Source organism: Bufo bufo, chromosome 1, assembly GCF_905171765.1.
Source record: "Bufo bufo chromosome 1, aBufBuf1.1, whole genome shotgun sequence".
Classification (NCBI taxonomy): domain Eukaryota; kingdom Metazoa; phylum Chordata; class Amphibia; order Anura; family Bufonidae; genus Bufo; species Bufo bufo.
The window spans coordinates 9335855-9358283 of record NC_053389.1 but is presented as its reverse complement, the minus strand read 5'-3'; the positions used below and the strand labels follow the sequence as shown (position 1 = coordinate 9358283).

Genomic DNA, 22429 nt, shown 5'->3' with positions numbered 1-22429 from the left:
GTAAAATGTGATTTTAAAATCTTTCAGAAGTGGGGAATTGATTTTAAAATTTTTTTTATATGAAGAACATGAAAAGGTTTCTTTTTTCATTTTTAAGGCTCATTGCTGTATGTATGTAAACGGATCCGCAAAAAATACGGATGACATCCCTGTGCATTCCGTATTTTGCAGAGCGGAGTAACTTCCGTTTTTTTGCGGACCTGTTGAAATGAATGGTTCAGAATACAGTCCGCAAAGAAAACGGACTGGACACAGAAAGAAAATACGTTCATGTGCATGAGCCCTTAGTGTGTGTTTTTTTTTACCTTTATTTAAACTTTTTGGTTTTTCTTTAACTTTTTTTTTTTTTATGTAAGGGACTTGGCCAGACACTGCGGTCGCCATTGATCGCTGCATCTGACGGGTCCAGTGGCTGGGATTGGAGGTGGGTGTCGCGCTCCCACCGCGTGCAGAGCGGGTGATGATGATTCCAAGCGGGCGTTGACCTATTTGCAGACGTCATCTTGCTGCCTATTTTAGTACTTTGGCCGGTGCAGCTCATCGGCTCCTGATATTAAGCGCAGTGAGCCAGCACCGCAGGGAAATCACGGAAATAACGCGTTGAGATACTGAGATCCTGGAGCAGACTGTAATTAGGGCAGGATTTTAACGATCTTCGAACAGTGCCTCGTAGCTGCCAAACAGAAGTGTTGTCATGGGGGCCCAGGAGTTTCTCAGACTAGGAGGATTTTATACATTCCCTTCATTCTGCTGATCGGCAGAGCTCCCACCGGCCCCTTCCTCGAGAACAGCTCATCGACATTTAGGTTCTGGTCTCAAGACTTGGAAGAGACTGAAAAGTTGCTCTACCGCCAGTGGCTTGGTTATTCTGTAACGCTCATAGACTTAAAGGGTTGTGGCAAATTTTAACGCTATTACCGACCCGCCGATCCCTAGAATGGGGGTCCCGTACTCCTGTCCTAATGGAGCGACGGTCGAGCGTGCTCCCTGCCAGCCCATCCATTCTCTATGGACGCATGCTGGACCTGCCAATCCATTAGGGCTTGGGAACGGGACCCTCCTTCTAAGGATTGTGGGGGGCCAGCAGTCGGGGGTACTCCCATCTTATAAACAGCTATAAAATGCCCTTACTTAATGATTGTCGGGGTCCCACCGCTGGGACCCTCATTGATCCTGACTGATCTGGTGCTGAGCTGCGTCCCCATCGTTTCCCGTGCACAGCGGCGCCATGGCCAGCCACTGCTCGGGGGGCTCACATAGGTCGGCTGCAGTTCCCTGCGGAGCGGTATGACATTATAAGGTTGGAATACCCCTTTAAATAGAGCCACATTCATTCTCCACCTGGTGGAGCAGTAGTCAGAGGGCCCCAGCTTTCTCAATAGGTGCAACCCCCACCTGTGCCATTCCCTATAAATGTTTTATAAATGTCTCACACATTGCACTATGCCCGGTGCAGAGCAGGACGGGGGGTATTGCAGCAGCTCATCCCTATTCTGGTCATTGAACCGCGCTGCAATACCAGCCTCGGCCCTTCCCCAGGAGTGGTGCTGTTTCTCCATCTTACTTCTTCCATTGCTGTTGCCTTCAGCTCCGCTCTGGTCCAATCTAATCTGCCCTCAGCACTGTGGAGTCAGCCATATGACAGGCAGAACTAGCAGAGGGTTACCGCTCTCCACACAGCGTGCCGCCATCTGTCTGCACTAATTACTTTTTCCAAGCGTCTGGTCAGAAATAAACGGAGATGCATTCAGGGTCCCCGGGGCTTTGGGCAGAAGTACATCCAGTCCTCGCAGCCCATCGATCGCCATCTTACCTGCACTTTAAGATCTTTCCAGGATAAATCCGGAGAGAACGCGGCGGGGTCGACCGTACTTACTGTTATAGTCTGTCCTTTTATCTGTACGTATTATTGTGCTGGTTGCCCTTGGAAACAGACGACAGCGCTGTGTAGACGGTCATGTGACTAAGGCTGGTCCTGTACCTCACAGGACGGATGTGTCACCCGAAAAAAACTGTCCACAAGCTTGCTGACTGTTTCCAGTAGGACAGAGCCTGCGACTACTATGGGCTTGTATGGAGCAGCAGTCAGCTCTGCTAGGCCTGAGAAACACCAATAAAGGGGTTGTCCAGCTAAAAAAAATCTACCTAAATGTTCCAAAAAAGCGAGTTATTGGGCTAATATACTTTTTTTAAAATTATTTTTATTTGAAGCAAAATAACAAGTACATAATATACTAATATACTTCAGTTACCCCCTCCGCTCCTGGGTGTTGGCCCCTGCGGTGTCCGGTTTCGTCACATGACCAGTGCTCTGTGATTGGCTCATTTCAATAGCCAGCGCCCTTTTCTTTACATTCATTGGCCGCGATGGAGAAGGGGCTGGCCTAGCTGCTGAAATGAGCCAATCCCCCGCCCCCTTCACGCTCGATACTGGTCATGTGACAAGGACAAGCCAGAGGCGGGGGACATCTGATGATCATGGATGATTGAAATATATTAGTAAGTTCTATTGCTTGCCTTTTTTTTTTTTTTTTTTGTAACTTTTTTTTTTTAAACTTGACATCCCCTTTAAAGGGAACCTGTCACCAGGATTTTGTGTACAGAGCTGAGGACATGGGTTGCTAGATGGCCGCTAGCACATCCGCAGTCCCCAGTCCCCATAGCTCTGTGTGCTTTTATTGTGTAAAATAACGATTTGATACATATGCAAATTAACATAGAAGAGTCATATCTTACTTGTGTGACCAGAGAAGAGTCCTATTTTCAAGCTCTGACTCTTCTCAGGTTAATTTGCATATGTATCAAATCGGTTTTTATACTCCATAAAAGCACACAGAGCTATGGGGACTGGGTATTGCGGATGTGCTAGCGGCCATCTAGCAGCCCATGTCCTCAGCTCTATACACAAAATCCAGGTGACAGGTTCCCTCTAAGGACCAATGTCATTGTATTATTGTTTCACTGGACATCCCCTTTAAGGAGCAGTGTATCTCTGTACAGCACTGTGGTCTGCTCACTATTAATGCCCTGATTGAGGCTCACCCCTGTAGTCCTGCACATGGCGGGACCCCCTTCACTTCAGCAGGCGCCATGTGGAATTAATATTGTCATCCATATTCCTGCAGACGACGATGGCGCGTTATATAATAAATCCATCAGAAGCGTCCGGGGCTGATTTTCGCTGTAATGAGGTCATCGATCGGCGCTCGTATCCCTGCATTGACCCCTGGACAGGGCGAGTCCAAACCCTGTAGACGCCCAGGTGGATCCTACGGAGCTCTCGCCGGACTAGCTTTATGGCAGACCTTGTGCTTCAGCTTCTCACTATTCTCAAGACCCCTGCCGGCTGTCAGTGAACGACAAGCTTCTAGTTGACATCCAAAGCCTGAAAGCCTGCTCAGTTCAAACACTTCTCACAGCCGAGGGTTTGCTACACTTGCATCCAGTCTAGACAATTGTCAGTCACTAAACAGGCGGATACATTTTACCTGCGCTGATACATTGTAACAAGTTATCAAGACAGGCGAGAGATTAAAGCGGCTCTATTGTTTTTATATATATACAATTATTGCTGGGTCCCCATCGATCACAAGAACAGGGGCCGCATTCCCCTGGGAGCCCCCCCGAAAATGAATGGAGCCTGCAAACTGCCGCTCCATTCACGTCTAGGGAGGTTTCAGAACTCGGAGTTCCCATAGAGATGAATGGAGAGGCCCTCCGCATGCTCCACCTGCCGCTCCGTTCGTCTCGGGGTTGCCGTTCTCTTGATTGGGGAGGTCCCAGCGGTAGGACCCCCACTGATCTAATAGTTATCCTCTATCCTGTGCTAGCTTGTAACAGTCGGAATACCCCTTTAATGCCACTGCCGTAGTCGTCTAGGCTGCATACAAAGAAGTATTAGATCTGTGGAGGTGATTTCACCCTCTGGATGTAAACAAGAATGATTTTATTCACTGACAGCAAGCAGCAATTTTGAAATATGGTAAGAAATTGAAAAATGTATCAAATACTGAAGTAATTCCTCTGCCCGTATAATCCTCTCCCCTGTAAGTGTCATGTCCTCCCTGCCGTAGTTCATCTGCCACAGCTGCAGTTTGTGCTCCAGAGCTGCAGTTTCTTCGGTAAGTGGAGGCCATGGCACGGAGGCTTCTGGTCGGCCACCCGCTATACGCAGACACCTCCCTCCTCAGTCACTCCCATAATGGCGGACATGCCTCCCCTGCATGCATCTTGGATGCTAGCGCTACTAACGCCTTCTCTTAGGGTTTCCATTCATTTCCGGCAGCAGTAACCAAGCCCTAATAATACAGTGTGATAGCGCCCCCTGGAGACCACTTCTACAAGACGCCTGTCTGTTATATCCGAGTGCTCGGCCTCGCCATGATATACATTACACAGTATATGGCGGGTGTATGAAGTCACCGAGCGAGGCTGGAATGGATTCAGGAAGCCAATTACTCCGTCAAGATCCCGAGGGGCTGGGAGATCGCCCTGCGCTGCCGACTAATGGGGGTGAGGTCACAGGGAAGATCCATTATACTGCAGCCCAATACTCAGTAGTGGGGAAAGGTAACATACCCTAGTGTTCTAATGAGGTTCTGCAGCAGCTGAGGTGTGTATTAGGAGGTTCTGCAGCATCTGAGGTGTGTATTAGGAGGTTCTGCAGCAGCTGAGGTGTGTATTAGGAGGTTCTGCAGCAGCTGAGGTGTGTATTAGGAGGTTCTGCAGCAGCTGAGGTGTGTATTAGGAGGTGCTGCAGCAGCTGAGGTGTGTATTAGGAGGTTCTGCAGCAGCTGAGGTGTGTATTAGGAGGTTCTGCAGCAGCTGAGGTGTGTATTATGATGTTCTGCAGCAGCTGAGGTGTGTATTAGGAGGTTCTGCAGCATCTGAGGTGTGTATTAGGAGGTTCTGCAGCATCTGAGGTGTGTATTATGAGGTTCTGCAGCAGCTGTGATGTGTATTATGAGGTTCTGCAGAAGCTGAGGTGTGTATTATGAGGTTCTGCAGCAGCTGAGGTGTATTAGGAGGTTCTGCAGCAGCTGAGGTGTGTATTATGAGGTTCTGCAGAAGCTGAGGTGTGTATTAGGAGGTTCTGCAGCAGCTGAGGTGTGTATTATGATGTTCTGCAGCAGCTGAGGTGTGTATTAGGAGGTTCTGCAGCAGCTGAGGTGTGTGTTAGGAGGTTCTGCAGCAGCTGAGGTGTGTATTAGGAGGTTCTGCAGCAGCTGAGGTGTGTATTATGAGGTTCTGCAGAAGCTGAGGTGTGTATTAGGAGGTTCTGCAGCAGCCGAGGTGTGTGTTAGGAGGTTCTGCAGCAGCTGAGGTGTGTATTAGGAGGTTCTGCAGCAGCTGAGGTGTGTATTAAGAGGTTCTGCAGCAGCTGAGGTGTGTATTATGAGGTTCTGCAGCAGCTGAGGTGTGTATTAGGAGGTTCTGCAGCAGCTGAGGTGTGTATTAGGAGGTTCTGCAGCAGCTGAGGTGTGTATTAGGAGGTTCTGCAGCAGCTGAGGTGTGTATTATGAGGTTCTGCAGCAGATGGGACACGGAGCTCATTCACACTGCGCTGTTCCCTTTTACATGTCAGTTAATCACTGAGAATATCTGATCAGCTGTTTCTGTGGTAGAGATAAGCGGCGCCGCTGATCTCTACGATTTGCAGGTTCTGACGTCGGAGTGTGATATCTATCATTTGCAGGCGTCATGTATATGATATTATAATGTCGCCGCTCGGGGGTCCTGGCTCGGATCCTCTCGGGGGGATCACGCTCCGCTCTATAGATGTCAGCAGGCTCGGTGTCCGTCTCCTCAGCCCCCGTCCATGGTCCTCTCTCACTCTCTGCAGAACCCAGTCTATTAGATGTGCGTCACAGGCAGACATCAGCCAGACGGCGCGCGTCTCGCTGGATTACAGCCCGGGGTCTCTGCAGGTGCAGCCAGAGACTTACCTGCAGTCCTGCGCCGGACCCCACATAGCATCGTGATGAGTTGCTCTAAATGACATACTCAGCTCTGCTACATCTGACAGTGCCCCTGCTCTCTGCGCAGCATGCACTCCACACATCCATTCGCTCACCTCCTTCCAGCAAGCCAGCCACGAGGCAGAGGACGGCGACGGCTGACACCATGGTGCTGCGGTGCTTCCGAATGCTCTGGATCATCCCATCCTAAGGGTGTGGCATTTTATACGCAGAATGCGGGGGGGGGGGGGGGGGGGGGGGGGGTGACGGCAAGGATTCTGGAGAGAGAGGGAGAGGAGACCAATGAAAGCCGGGCAGGGGGTGAAGAGTGCGTCATGCAGAATGTCTCAGCACCGTCCACCGAGACAGGAGGGACACGGGCAGCCCCCGACTCCTATCCATCCATCTATCATCTATTATCTATTATCTATCTATTATCTATTATCTATTATCTATTATCTATCTATCTATCTATCTATCTATCTATTATCTATTATCTATCTATTATCTATTATCTATCTATTATCTATCTATTATCTATCTATTATCTATCTATCTATTATCTATCTATTATCTATCTATCTATCTATCTATTATCTATTATCTATCTATTATCTATCTATCTATCTATTATCTATCTATCTATTATCTATCTATCTATCTATCTATCTATCTATTATCTATCTATTATCTATTATCTATCTATCTATCTATTATCTATCTATTATCTATCTATTATCTATCATCTATCTATCTATCTATCTATCTATTATCTATCTATTATCTATTATCTATCTATCTATCTATTATCTATCTATTATCTATTATCTATTATCTATTATCTATCTATTATCTATCTATCTATCTATTATCTATCTATTATCTATTATCTATTATCTATCTATTATCTATCTATCTATCTATCTATTATCTATTATCTATCTATTATCTATCTATCTATCTATTATCTATCTATCTATTATCTATCTATCTATCTATCTATCTATCTATTATCTATCTATTATCTATTATCTATCTATCTATCTATTATCTATCTATTATCTATCTATTATCTATCATCTATCTATTATCTATCTATCTATCTATCTATCTATTATCTATCTATTATCTATCTATTATCTATCTATTATCTATCTATTATCTATCTATCTATTATCTATTTATTATCTATCTATCTATTATCTATTATCTATCTATTATCTATTATCTATCTATTATCTATCTATCTATTATCTATTATCTATCTATTATCTATCTATTATCTATCTATCTATCTATATATCTATTATCTATCTATCATCTATTATCTATTATCTATCATCTATTATCTATCTATCTATTATCTATCTATCATCTATTATCTATTATCTATCTATCTATCTATCTATCTATCTATCTATCTATCATCTATCTATTATCTATTATCTATCTATCCATCCATCTATCTATTATCTATCTATCTATCTATTATCTATTATCTATCTATATCTATTATCTATCTATTATCTATCTATCTATCTATCTATCTATTATCTATCTATCTATTATCTATCTATTATCTATCTATCTATTATCTATCTATATCTATCTATTATCTATCTATTATCTATCTATCTATCTATCTATCTATTATCTATCTATTATCTATTATCTATCTATTATCTATATCTATTATCTATTATCTATCTATTATCTATATCTATTATCTATCATCTATTATCTATCTATCTATTATCTATCTATCTATCTATCTATTATCTATCTATCTATTATCTATCTATCTATCTATCTATCTATCTATCTATCTATTATCTATCTATCTATCTATCTATCTATTATCTATTATCTATCTATTATCTATCTATCTATTATCTATCTATTATCTATCTATTATTTATCTATCTATCTATTATCTATCTATTATCTATCTATCTATCTATTATCTATCTATCTATTATCTATCTATTATCTATCTATTATTTATCTATCTATCTATCTATTATCTATCTATCTATTATCTATCTATCTATTATCTATCTATTATTTATCTATCTATCTATTATCTATCTATTATCTGTCTATCTATCTATTATCTATCTATTATCTATCATCTATCTATTATCTATCTATCTATTATCTATCTATCTATTATCTATCTATTATCTATCTATCTATTATCTATCTATTATCTATTATCTATCTATCTATCTATCTATTATCTATCTATCTATTATCTATCTATCTATTATCTATCTATTATCTATCTTCTATCTATCTATTATCTATCTATCTATTATCTATCTATTATCTATCTATCTATTATCTATCTATTATCTATCTATCTATCTATTATCTATCTATCTATCTATCTATTATCTATCTATCCATCTCCTATCTATCATCTATCTATCACATTATCTATCTCTTTATGTAAAATAGAATACAGGCTGAGCTCTTCAATGTTAAAGAATAAAAGTAACATTGTCACATTTAGAGAGAGACAGAGAGAACCCAGATATAGGATCACAGCAGCTTCCAACAACCCGACCGAGCAGCAGTCAGGACACGGACACGATAAGACACAGGAGCAGTCACCATGTCCTGATATTGTCCTGATTATAGACTCTAATAGTAAATACTTGAGCACAAGGCGACTTTTCAGGGGAATTTCTGTTGTGTAGCTAAGACCACAGAATGTAATATCATCCTGTCATCTCTGCTCCCAAGAAAGGACATCCCTGAACAGACCACCCGAAACATCAACACAGAGCTGGCAGCTAAAACCAGAGCTATGCCAGACCTCACCCTGGCACTACACCCTCTATAAACCAGCACTACCTATATGACAATAAACACCTCAATACCAAGGAGTCAGCCTTCTGGCCAAAGAACTCAAAAGACATAGTGCTCAACAGAGACCCCCGGCCCAGACCCCAGACAATACAAAAATCTATAGAAAAGTCACCAACAACAAATAGAGTTCAAAGCCAACCATCTGCACAAACATCACAGCAGACCGGCCTCTTCAAGAGACATAGAGACCATAAACAGTAGAGATCCAGGAGATGCTACACAACTTCCATAATAAAGTGGAACTTCTGAGCTGACCCAGAAGGAGTAAATCTCACGGTAAAATACTTTAAAGAGGACCTTTCATGTTTTTTTTTTAGTTTAGATAAATACCTTTAGTTGCGGGGTACCTGATGCTGCCACCCTGCCAGTTTTTTTTTTTTTTCAAATATTGCTCCTACGCCCCGCTGTGCCCCCCTCCCCGCAGTTTTCCCGCTGAGTATGTTAATACTGAGCATCGGTACAGAGAGGAGGAGACACCAGGGTTTCTCAATGGGCGTCTCCTTCTCCCTGGCTGTGCCGCGATCCAATCACAGCGGAGAGCAGGGGGGGCACACGGGGCGTAGGAGCAATATTTGAAAAAAAACAGGTAGGGTTGCAGCATCAGCAACTAAAGGTATTTATCAAAACAAAACAAAAAAAAACATGAAAAGGCCTCTTTAATAATATACTTTACACCATGGCAGAAATGTCCAAACTCAAAAGATGCAACAACAAGAGGCCAAGAAAAGAATAACCCAACAGTTGGTTCGACCGGGAGTGTAAAGATATAAGGAAAGAGCTAAGAACAACCCCAGTCTGAGGGAAACCTACAAAGGCAATACAAAACCATCCTCAGAAAAAAAAAAAAAAACAAGGCCATATTTCAACCAAGCTTCTCTAACTCCAAGATGCTCTCCAGGACAACTCATTCTGGGAACTATGGAACCACATGGACAAAGACAGTAAGAGCCCCCTACCTCCACATCCAAAACGGCAACATCTGGCTCCAGTACTTCAAGGACTTTTACAAAGAACCAAAGCCGAGATCAAAAAGAGATCATGGCTAAAGGAAATGGAGGGAAAAAAACAAAGATTTCCAAAACCCTCTGGATACACCAATTGCACTGTAGGAGATAACCGAGAGGATCTCAATGATAAAGAGTAAAACCAGCAGGCCAGATGGGATCCTTCCAGAAATGATAAAATACAGCCCGCCAGGTATCCATGCCGCTATAGTAAAACTCTTTAATGTTGTGTTGAGTGCAGGCTACTTCCCCCAGAGCTGGAACCAGTGCCTTATCGCCCTCATACACAAGAGCGGAGACAGTTATGACCTGGTCAGCTATCGAGAGATATGTGTCAGCAGCCAAGCAGGCTTCATGCCAAACTACTGCACCATGGACCAAATCTACACCCTGCAGAGCCTCATCCAGAGCCATGTCCACAATACAAAGCATGAAATGATCAATACCTGCTTTGTGGACTTTAGGAAGGTCTTTGACTCAGTGTGGCACCCAGGCCTATTCCTGTAACTTCTGGAAAGTGGAATTGGAGTAAAAACATATGAGGTCATCAGAAGTTCCTACACTGAGAACAGATGAAGCATGAAGGTAATGGGTGAAGACCCGAGGAGTCAGACAAGGCTGCAGCCTCAGTCCAGCCCTCTTCAACATCTACATCAATGAGTTGGTGGTGGCTCTGGAGTCCTCCTCAGCACCCAGTCTCACTCTCCATGATACCCAGGTGAAGTTTCTGCTTTATTGAAATGCCCTGAGAAAGAAGAGAAACCAGCTGGCCATTCTCCCTTTCTGCTAAACTGTCCATTTTCAGAAACCGACAGGTACACCTACCTGGGACTAGAAATTAGCCAATCAGGGAGCTTCAAGCAAGCTATAAACACACTAAAAGACAAGGCGTGAAGGCGTCTGTATCATCACAAAAGCACCAGTAACCATTTGGCTTAAAACCTTTGATAGCATTGTAAGCCGTGTACCGGGGTGGGCTCCCCAGAATACAGCGAAGTCACAGACAAGGAAAGCGACACTGACACCAGCTTACTATGCAAGAACAGAAACTTTACTTAGACAACGAGTAATAACATAAGCATCACCAAAACAATACAAACATGCATAGAAAACACTATATCCCCGGACCTACAGTCAATGTCCCTGCCCACTGGACAGGCCTAGCCGATGGCGGACACAGCAGAGCCTGCAAGTCGTGCTGTGCCGCTACAGAGGACACCCCTAGCCGATGGCAAACGCAGCAGAGCCTGCAAGTCAATAACTGGGCTGCAGTGCAGTACAGTACAGCCTAGCAAAACGATCTAATCCTAACTAACTAATGCTAGGCCTAGGCTAGTCTCTGTAACTTCAGGCGCCACACAATATAACAATCAGTAACCAGGTTACTGACCTGCGTCCGTTCTGGGCCCAAGGATGCAGCTTACCAGGGATGGCCACCAACCTCTTAGCAACCGTGCGGCCTTGCTTGATGATGAGGCCTTCTGTCCACACACTGAACTGGTCTTCCTGGGACAACCTCTCTTTCAGAAGAGCTGGATTCAGTCAGGGTATAACAGCTACTTTCCTTCTTATGAGTGTCCATTAACTGCTGGACATCTGCAAGCCAGGATGGAATCGGATTCAGTCCCTCACACAGCACAATCCTTCAACCATGCCAGATCAACACTTCCTGGTTCACTCACAGGCAGCAGCATGAGTCCTCAGCATGAGTCATCATCTGTTTTGCATATTCAAATCTCAGAGTGTGCTGGCTGTAGCTGAAAAACAGTGCCTTCTAGTGCCCGGAATGCCAAATGACAGTTCAAGTACAGACATTATGCAGAAATAGCTGTTTCACAATCTCACATGCCACCCCACTAGCAGTTGTCGTCCTTGGCAACTCTCCCCATAAAAACTCATCCTGAGCATAGCGCTGTGGAGGCGCACCAGCATTGGGCCTCGCTGACCTTCTCAGATTGGGGGTTTCAGAAATACTGGGGACATCAGGCATATTTGACAAGAGAGGAGCTGTTGATTGCTCAGCATTGCATCTGGGTGGCAAACCTGCCACGGCCGGAATCTCTGTGGACACTTGAGCAGGGACGACCCACCATTCCTCCTCTTCCTCGTCTGAGGGACTTTCCTCCATACCCTGAGCGTGAGGAAGCACCCCCCTCTACGCACACCGGCTCATCAAAATTGCAACGTCTTAACATATTACTGTGTAAGTTCCGTGAGGGTCCCCCTGTCCCTACTGGCTCTACCTCATAGACCAGAATAGCGGGATCTACCCTTCTCTTCACCGTGTATGGCACTGCCTCCCACCATCCATCCAACTTTCCTGACGGCTGTTTGGCTTTGACCATCACCCGATCACCAGGGACATACCCATCTTTCTGCACTGGTCTTGGGTTAGGGTGTACCACCTGTCCCAGGCGCTCCCCCACAACCTTGTGTACCGCTCTCAGCCGGCGGCGGTGCTCCTGCACCCATGCGGTGGTACTTCTCGGTGGGCGCTCCATCAGGTTAGGCTTGTGGAGATCTTCAATCTCCCGTCTGTCTCGTCCAAACATGAGCATGTGTAGAGAGTATCCGGTGGTACTGTGTACTCTGTTATTATAGGCCCACATAAACTCAAGTAGGTATGCGGGCCACTGGGCTTTTTGACTGTCTTCCAGAGTCCGCAGCATCTGAAGCAAGGTGCGATTGAAGCGTTCGCACTCCTCGTTTCCTTGTGGGTGATATGGAGTGGTTCGGGAGCGTTCAATCCCATACAGTTGGTACAGTTTATTCATTAGAGTACCCTGAAAGCATGCTCCCTGGTCCGAATGTATCCTCCGTGGACACCCGAACACCTGTATAAAGTGTTTACAGACAGCTTCGGTGGCCGACTCTGCGGTTTGGTCTCTGGTGAGCACAGCCACTGCATACTTGGTAAAGTGATCTGTCATAACTAGACAGTACGAGTGTCCCGAGGTAGAATATCCGATCTGTACATAATCGATCATCAGAAGTTCTAGGGGCGCTGAGGTGCGGATGGTCTACACAGGAGCCCGCTGTTCAGTACTCTTACTCAACCCACAGGATCGACACTTAAGACATGCTGCGGCCACCATGTCGGCCAGATCTGGACAGTACACCAGCCGTTGGAGCCACTTGAACGTTTTGTCGCTCCCGAAATGAGCTCCCTTTTCATGAGCTTCTCTGGCGGCCTCCGGTCCCAACGACATGGGAATGACAATCTGTTGCCGGTACTGCAGCTCTGACTGTAAGTATATGATCCGGCACAGGAGACCCTGGATAACTGTCAGCTTGTCCCACTGCCTTAACAACTTCTGACCCTCTGGGGTCAGGAGGGCTCGTTCTTCTGGCCGAGGCCAGATCTTTCTCCGAACCCATTCTTTCACCTTCCACAAATCCCGGCAGCTATCCTGGACTCTCTCCCAATCAGTCAACGTTTTCCCCAGCACCAGCGTCATTCCAGACGCCACCCCACTTGAATGTGCCACATCCGGGAACAGAGGTAAGTGACCAAGGTCAGGAGTTTCAGTATCCTCTAAATCCTCATCAGCTCTCTGAGTCGACTGTCCTACTGGAACTCGAGAGAGTGCATCGGCATTGCCGTTCTCCCTACCGGACCGGAACTTGATGCGGTATTGGTACTTAGAGAGGCAGGCCAACCATCTTTGCTTGAGTGCGCCGAGCTTGGCATTCTCCAGGTGTGCCAACGGGTTGTTGTCCGTCATCACGGTCACTTCTGCACCAGTCAGGTATTCTGCAAACCTTTCGGTCATGGCCCACACCAGTGCCAGTAGTTCCAGTTTAAAGGAGCTATAGTTATCAGGGTTGCGTTCTGACTCTCTTAGGGACCGGCTCCCATAGGCGATGACTCTCTCCCGTCCATCCTGGACTTGGGACAAGATGGCCCCCAGACCATGTAGGCTTCCATCAGTATACAGCAGGAATGGGGTATCAAACCGTGCGTAAGCCAGGATCGGGGCATTGGTCAGCACCTCTTTCACCGCTTCAAAGGCCTCTTGTTGCCGGGGCCCCCAGTTGACGGGGCGTTTCTTCGGGCCCCCAGCCATGCCTCTTAGCAACTCGTTTAATGGGCCCACCAGATGAGCAAATTTGGGTATAAACCTCCTGTAGTAGCTGGCCAGTCCCACGAACGCCCGTACCTCCCGTAGCGTACTTGGCCACTTCTGAACGCCTCCACCTTGCTGAGGGCTGGTTTTACCCCCTCCAGGGTGACCACGTATCCTAAGTACTCTATCTGCTGTCGGAACAGCTGGCATTTCTTTGGCTTGATCTTGAGCCCATGGTCTCGTAGCCGTCCCAAGACTTGTCGCAGCTTCTGGAGGTGATCTTCAAAGGAGGCCCCGAACACTACTATGTCATCCAGGTATATCAATACTGATTCGAAGTTGAGGTCCCCCAGACAGTGTTCCATCAATCGCTGGAATGTCCCCGGAGCATTGGAGAGGCCGAAGGGCATCCGGTTGAACTCGTAGAGTCCCATAGGTAGAATAAAGGCCGTCTTGGCTTTGTCCTTCTTGGCCACTGGGACCTGCCAGTACCCACTAGCCAAGTCAAGAGTTGAGAAGAACTTAACTTGGCTTAGGGCTGATAATGACTCTTCAATCCACGGAAGGGGGTAGGCATCCCGGACGGTTAGAGCATTCAGCTTCCGATAATCCACACAGAACCGGAGACTCCCGTCTTTCTTCCGCACCAAAACTACCGAAGCAGCCCACGGACTTTGACTTTCCTGGATCACCCGGTTCTCTAACATGCTGGCCACCATATCTTTCACCTCCTGATACATCTTAGGTGGGATCTGCCGGTAGCGTTCCCTGATCGGCGCAGCATCGCCGGTTGGGATTTCATGTTCGATGGCAGTAGCACACCCAAAGTCCTCATCATGTCTTGAGAAGGCCTCCTGAAATTCCCAGAGGGTTAGGGTTAGGGTCAGGGTTCTGCAGTCCACCCCCATACGGGCAATGATCACTCGACCGTTCCACTCCGCTGTCGGGGTTTCCTTTGAATGGACCTCCAAAGCATAGGTCCAGGCTGATCTCCTATCCGGCTGCAGTGTAAAGCCCCTTCGTCGAGCGATACCCCCTTCGGACACATAAACTTTGGCCAGCAGGGTGTTTGCAGGGACGGTTAACTCGCAGTCCTCAACATTACAGCAGCGTATAGGCACACATCAGTCTTTCACAACGGCAAGGGCCCGGGCTACCAGTGGGCAAATCTGCATTTCTTCTTGATAAGCGGGCTCGATCAGGACCTCCAGTCCATTCAGTTGTCGTCCAGCCCCCACTTGCAGCATCAATATTCGCTCCTGTCGAGGTGGGATCTTCAACGGAGTCCTCCGTAGCACCCTCACGTCTCCAATGGCCCGTCCGGACAGGTTACTCTTTTGTAGGCTACAGCTCCTCACCATTTGTTGTAAGACCTTCTGGGTAGGCCGGTGTGAGGTGGCCCGTTGCCAGTACTTCAGCCCTTCCTTGGCATAGAGTTGATGATCTAGGTCTCTCAGTATATTCATGCCCAGGGTCACGTCCATTCCTTTCCGGGACGAATGGTCCACCAGCACGACCCCTTTCTTGCCGATGTCTTGCCCAAACAGTCGGACCCGCATCCAGACTATCCCTCGAACATCCATCTCTCTATTATCGTCAGCCGACAGCCTGATGACGCTCCCATCTTCGGGCTCCATCATATGCCTGAAGTGCCTCTCAAAGAACTCCAAAGGCATTAGAGTGCACTCTGACCCTGTATCAACTAGGCAGCAAACCTTTTGGCCTTCCAGCTCGGCTTCTAATACGGGGCTGCTGGCATACAGATCACGTTCTTCACGCAGAGGGCTTAACTTCTGGTGCACCGCCGCAGGACGCCCAGCTACTGCAGCGGTCGGAAGTTTAACGTCGGCTCTGACGCTACCTGTTCTGGGCACTCTCTGGCCATATGGCCGTACTTTCGGCAAACCCAACAGACGGGCCCTCTTCTGCCCGGCCCCCTTGATGGGGTTGTTCCGGGTGGAGTGACACGAGGTGCAGGGACAGTTTCCGGAAGGCCGGGACGGTTCTACCTTCATCTGGGACACTTCCAGCCGAAGCTCTTTCAATTCCGCCCACATCCTTTAAGGACTCCGATTCTTCAGATCCCGGCCGGTCCTTTGTAACATGCGCGCTATTCATCACTCTCGCTGCCACAGGTATGGGCTCTTCCTCCCTTTCTACGGAGGCTAAATAAACGCTGTAGAATGTCATGCCATTGTTCGGGTCATCTCTTGTAATTTATCTTGTAGGAATTTATTGGAGAGCCCCACTATGAACTGATCTCGTAGAAGCCGGTCCACCTCCTGGAAGGCGCCCATAGCCTCAGGGTCTCATCGTTGTATCTCATTCAGTGTCTCCTGTAGAGTATTAGAATATTGCATCAGGATCTCGCCCTCTCGCTGGGGTCGGTTAAAAAAGTGACTCCGTAACTGTACCACTTTGGCCCGCCCCCCTTGGGCTCTCTCTAGCAGGGAGAATATCTTCTCTAGGGTATTTCTCTCAGAGTCAGGCCTTATTATCACTGTCCACCTGACGTCGCCCTCTAGGGCTCCCAATGCAACCTCGGCCCGCAGTTCGGGGGTCAGGTTACACATTTTAACCGCACTTCGCACCCTTTCAGTCCAGTCCTGCAATGTCATGTTGTTACCGTCATACTTTGGCAGATGACGAAGCAGTGCCCCTACAGGGATGTATCCTACTGGGGTAGCCATATTGTTGGGGGCAAGCTGAACTTGCGCCTGTGCACCCTGGGCGGGGTCCTGATCCGGCACCACTGGCGCCGGGGGACGATCTCCCGACGCGTTCCCGTCCATAGCGGTCGCTGTATCCTGCCGACTACACCAAGTTGTAAGCCGTGTCCCGGGGTGGGCTCCCCAGAATACAGCGAAGTCACAGACAAGGAAAGCGACACTGACACCAGCTTAGTATGCAAGAACAGAAACTTTACTTAGACAACGAGTAATAACATAAGCATCACCAAAACAATATAAACATGCATAGAAAACGCTATATCCCCGGACCCACAGTCAATGTCCCTGCCCACTGGACAGGCCTAGCCGATGGCGGACACAGCAGAGCCTGCAAGTCGTGCTGTGCCGCTACAGAGGACACCCCTAGCCGATGGCAAACGCAGCAGAGCCTGCAAGTCAATAACTGGGCTGCAGTGCAGTACAGTACAGCCTAGCAAAACGATCTAATCCTAACTAATGCTAGGCCTAGGCTAGTCTCTGTAACTTCAGGCGCCACACAATATAACAATCAGTAACCAGGTGTACTGACCTGCGTCCGTTCTGGGCCCGAGGATGCAGCCTACCAGGGATGGCCACCAACCTCTTAGCAACCGTGCGGCCTTGCTTGATGATGAGGCCTTCTGTCCACACACTGAACTGGTCTTCCTGGGACAACCTCTCTTTCAAAAGAGCTGGATTCAGTCAGGGTATAACAGCTACTCACCTTCTTCTGAGTGTCCATTAACTGCCGGACATCTGCAAGCCAGGATGGAATCGGATTCAGTCCCTCACAGCACAATCCTTCCACCATGCCAGATCAACACTTCCTGGTTCACTCACAGGCAGCAGCATGAGTCCTCAGCATGAGTCATCATCTGTTTTGCATATTCAAATCTCAGAGTGTGCTGGCTGTAGCTGCAAAACAGTGGCCTCTAGTGCCCGGAATGCTAAATGACAGTTCAAGTACAGACATTATGCAGAAATAGCTGTTTTACAATCTCACAGCATCATTGCACCAATTCTCCTGTATGGCAGCGAAGTCCCCAACCCCAGAGACCAACAGATCCTGAGCCGCTAGCCCCAATCTGTTCTTCTCTTGGTCTCTGACCAAGGCTCCGTGGTCTTTGTGGGGATCAGTAATGTTACAGAGTCAGGGGCTATTCAGAACAGGTGTATTTATCCGGACATCAGATGACAGGTCAGGTGACACTTTGATTCCCTTATTCAACTAATTATGTCAGTTTGGAAGTTAAAGGATTGAACCAGACATTAAATGGTTTGATAGCAAAAAGGGTGCGAAGACATATGCATTCGCAACTTGTTAGTATACTGTTCATATGAATTTCTGCTAAACAAGATATTTCTTTTCTTTGAGAATTTGAACTATTTTGTCAGGTCCATTACATAAAATACTGTGTGTGTGTGTGTGGGGGGGGGGGGGGGGGGGGGGAGAGGAATACTTTTGTACGACACTGTGCAGGGATGGCACAGGCTCAGAAACTACACCTCCACCATCTTCAGCAGGTGTCAGCTATAGCATACAGTTGATACCCTACTGCAAGAGGCAGAATTGTAGCAGCACGGGTGTCACAGATGGTGTTGCAGAAAACAAGAAGTAACAAATAAAGATCCGACTGACTTGATCCCAAACTAAGGAACAATAGGGTGTGCCCTATAAAACCCCTAGAGCTCTCCCTGACTGCTCAGCCCATGCAAAGATCTCAATGATAGAAAGTTGCATGTCCACGTACCTCGACTGAGTGACACCTGAAAACCCTATAATAGTGAGGGGGCACGACCACCGGCTCCCTGCACTTAATACGGAGGGAGTCAGGGTCACGTAGAATCAAGCCAACAGGAAAACACAAATAAAGGGATAGACTTATCTGAGGAGCCAGCAGTAGCAACTTCTAGCAGTGAGCACAATCCAGGAAGTAGTATAAACCGCAAAGTGAGGCAGTATGGGAGGGGATATAAAGGGAGGCAATCACTGCTAATAGATGACAGCTGGGAGAGGGAAAAGAGATGTCAAAATGAAACCAAAACAAAAGAACATCATGCAGGAGGTACTGAAGAACGTCTGTCAGAACTTCTCAGAGATCTGGCGGTGACAACGGGTCCATTAATGGCTCACATGTCTGCTATGTGCAGTTGCCTATTAGGACTGCAAAACCGATGTTTACAGTAGATACAGTTCAAGACGGACTCCAGAAGATGTGACCAGTATTTTCCAACAAGGAGACTTTATGCTGTCTCCGAGTCCGAAATGATGAATTCTACCTTTCCTTCTTACGTCAAAGGAAAATTCATCATCTACATGTCTGAGCTCTCCACTTTGGACTGTATAGTCTACAACCCCTGTTCTGGTGGTCACAGCTCTTCACCTACTAAGCTTTCAATTGGTCCCACACTTAGAAAACTGGCTGTTAATAGCGTCATCAATGGAGATTCTACAGATCCAGATTAAAAAGAGTAATTAATACAGATGTACAGAAATTAATGTAAAAATGTCAAATCAAGACTTGGGTTTCATTATATATTGAAATAATCAAATATTGTTCAGTTTTATCTTCGATTCAAGCCCTCTCAATCTCATCCTGCCACCAGAAAAGATCACTACCATTTATTGAGAAGTCACTTATGACTATCTGTTCATTCTGCTATGAAGACCCTGAGCTATAGATTATGTTCCTGGCCATAAACCACTTTAGAGAACACCAGCAAGATATCCTCAGATCATGGGACTGGATTCCCTTCAGTCTTCGAAGTCTGGTGACATTGAAGATTCTCACTTGAGTAGGCTTCGGTGAGGAGGTTGGGGAGAATATCTGGGAAGTCAGTGGGTTAAGGGAACCTGGCATTTCAGAGACAAGTCCCAGTAACCCAGTTCATGAGAAACCAATGAGATTGAAGCCTGTCCTGATTTGGCTGGACAATCTGACATCAGTCTTCTATCTCAATAAAGAAGGTGGAACCAGAAGCAGAATTCTGATGGAGTGCAAGAGAATCATGAATTGAGCAGAGAGGTTATTATGCAAGAGAAGATATCAGTACAGATTCTGAAGCCATCATTGTGGAAGCTAAGCCCAAAGTCTTTCTGACATACGTATCACCAAAAACTTATGAAGTAACAAAGATGGATGTAATGGCCACCACGCACAACCGCCACAGGCAGTGGATGCTTGCGCCATCATTTGGGGGAACCATTTTCTCTGAATCTTTCCTCTGGTACTTCTCATTCTGAGAATGATGCAGGAATTCTTAGCAGCAAAGCAGTAATTGCCCCATTTTGGCCCTGCAGAGCACCTCTTGAAGGAAGACTTTTATAGACTGAGAGGTTTTGTCATCCACTTGACAGCTTGGGGGCTGAGAAATATATATTGATTAGTAAAGGTCTATCAGAGTCAGTCTTCTGTGTCCCAGAAAGCCAACTATGAATAGCATCCCATGCATTCAAGACTTTGGAAGATATTTTACTCATGGCTTAAAGGGTTGACGTTAAATAAGTTTGCCACTAAAGTCTTCAAAGCTATCAGAAGTATCACAACAAATGAGAGACCTCCTCTTCCTTCATGAGATCTGTTGCATGTCTTAAGAAGATTAATCGAGGTTCTTTGTGAACCATAAACTGAAGTGGATGTTAAATGGCTCTTATTCAGAAATCTAATTATTGTGGCCATCGCATGAGCCAAGCCCTTTCCTGTAAGCATCCTTACCAGAGGGTGCTGCCTTAAAGACTGTGCTGTAAGGGGTCGCTTTCTCTCAGGGGTTTTCAAGCACAGATTTCGTCCTCAGACAAGGGTTTTAGTGTCCAAACAGTGCTTTATTGCGGCACCAGCAAAACATAAACAATACAAAATAAACGCCTGCCGATCTGTGCACTACCTAGTACATCAATGGAATCCCTGACTCACCTACAGGACACAGTTCATACCTGACATCAGGCCCGGCTTTCATAGCCAAACAGTCCATAGCCAATACGAGTTTCGTTGGGGTTTGTGGTCCAGCAGTCCTACTGACGGTGACCTTGTGACCCTTGTTCCGCAGACGTCACTGCATCCCTCACACTTCAGGCTGTCACCGAGCCTCGTGGCCCCTCATCCTACCCGGCTGAGACCACTCAGAACCTCTGCAGGTCTCTGTTCCAAGATAACACGCTCCCCAGACTGACTGACACTGGGAGGGGCTTTATGCCAGCCTGATCCGAGCAGGCTTCACCTGCAATCCCCTCAGGGCAAAGGGAACACCCGTACTGGAAGGATGTGGATTGGCAGATCCCACTACCAGACCTATCCGCCAATCCAACTAAAATCCAGTCCAGAACACACCTTAAACCACATTGTCTCAGCAAACTACATGCTGCTGAGACTACTGCATTCTGGAGTTTAGTTATCCCACCCAACTGAGGTACTTGAGTGGAATATACACGCCTTCCCGCAATGTACACCTTACCACAGTGCCGTCTTTTGTTCCCATGGCTTCATTTATTCAGAAAATTAATAAGGAGTCCTTAGTCCAAATCCGGAAGATGATATTCATAAAGATCATTATTCTTCGGATGTCAACAGGACGATTGAAATCTACTTGTCCGGAACAAGAGTTCAGACTATGCGAGAATTTACATTTTGTCTTTTCTGGCCGTACAAGAGGCTTTAAAGTTTAAAAAATTTCTTTATCGAGATGGTTAAAATCTACCAACTCTGAGACTTAATCGCTGGAAGAAAGTTCTCCTTTTCCAATAAGGTCCCATTCTGCCGAAACAGCGTCCACCTCATGGGCAAACAAATGCCTCTTTAAGAGAGTTGTAAAACGGCTTCCTGGTCCAGTCCGTCTACATCGGAGCTCCAAAGTGTTCATCCTTTCTAAGTGCTGTCCTGTAAGATTAAGCCCCGTCTTCTCCTAAAGAAGGTATTAAAAGGTATTTATTGTACATCCACATGATATGCATTACATTTATGTTTATTCTTTTATTTTACCCACTTATAAAGCGCTGACTTATTCGCAGCACTCTACAGACATGATCATCAGTTGCTGTCCCCAATGGCGTGGGCTGTTTGCATTTTCAACGGACAGTACATGTACACAATGATTTTAATATGCTAGTTAGCACATGCACTACTTTAGTCAGTGGTGCAGACCTATTTAATTTTCAGCTAAGCAAGTGTCCGTAGAATACGGATGACACACGGAGGGCAAAAAACAGACACATGGACCACGGAACACGGATCATTCATGGACAATATCACGGATCAAACGCCTAAGAATTTTGAATGGACATCAAATGGACACAGAAATGTGTCTTCAGTATGTCTATGGAGTGTTGGAGGAAACCCACACAGACACAGGGAGAACATACATACTCCATGCAGATGATGCCCTTGGCCAGATTTGTACTAGTTACAGACATACGTACAATGTTTGTGGACCCACTGTGCCAAGTAACTGGTTTGACTTTGTCCCAAACCCTAAGGCCCCTGTCACACGGGCGAGATTTCCGCGCGGGTGCAATGCGTGAGGTGAACGCATTGCACCCGCACTGAATCCGGACCCATCCATTTCTATGGGGCTTTGCACATGAGCGGTGATTTTCACGCATCACTTGTGCGTTGCGTGAAAATCGCAGCATGCTCCTCTTTGTGCGTTTTTCACGTAACGCAGGCCCCATAGAAATGAATGGGGTTGCGTGAAAATCGTCTTTGATGACGTCACTACGCTCATCACATGGTCCATCACATGATCCATCACCATGGTGATGGATCATGTGATGAACGCAGTGACGTCATCAAAGGTCCTATTGCTCACAGATGAAGACAGAAGAG

General features: G+C 46.4%; 1 protein-coding gene across 1 annotated transcript in view; it reads right to left on the bottom strand.

The window, feature by feature from the left end:
• LOC120991317 (urokinase plasminogen activator surface receptor-like) overlaps window positions 1–6164 on the bottom strand; it is a 50231-nt gene extending 44067 nt beyond the window's left edge. The window contains exon 1 of the mRNA XM_040420157.1: window positions 6074–6164. Within this exon, the coding sequence (XP_040276091.1) occupies window positions 6074–6158 (85 nt within the window). The 5' untranslated portion in view covers window positions 6159–6164. The remainder of the gene's footprint in view (window positions 1–6073) is intronic.
• Between the last annotated feature and the right edge of the window lie 16265 nt (window positions 6165–22429).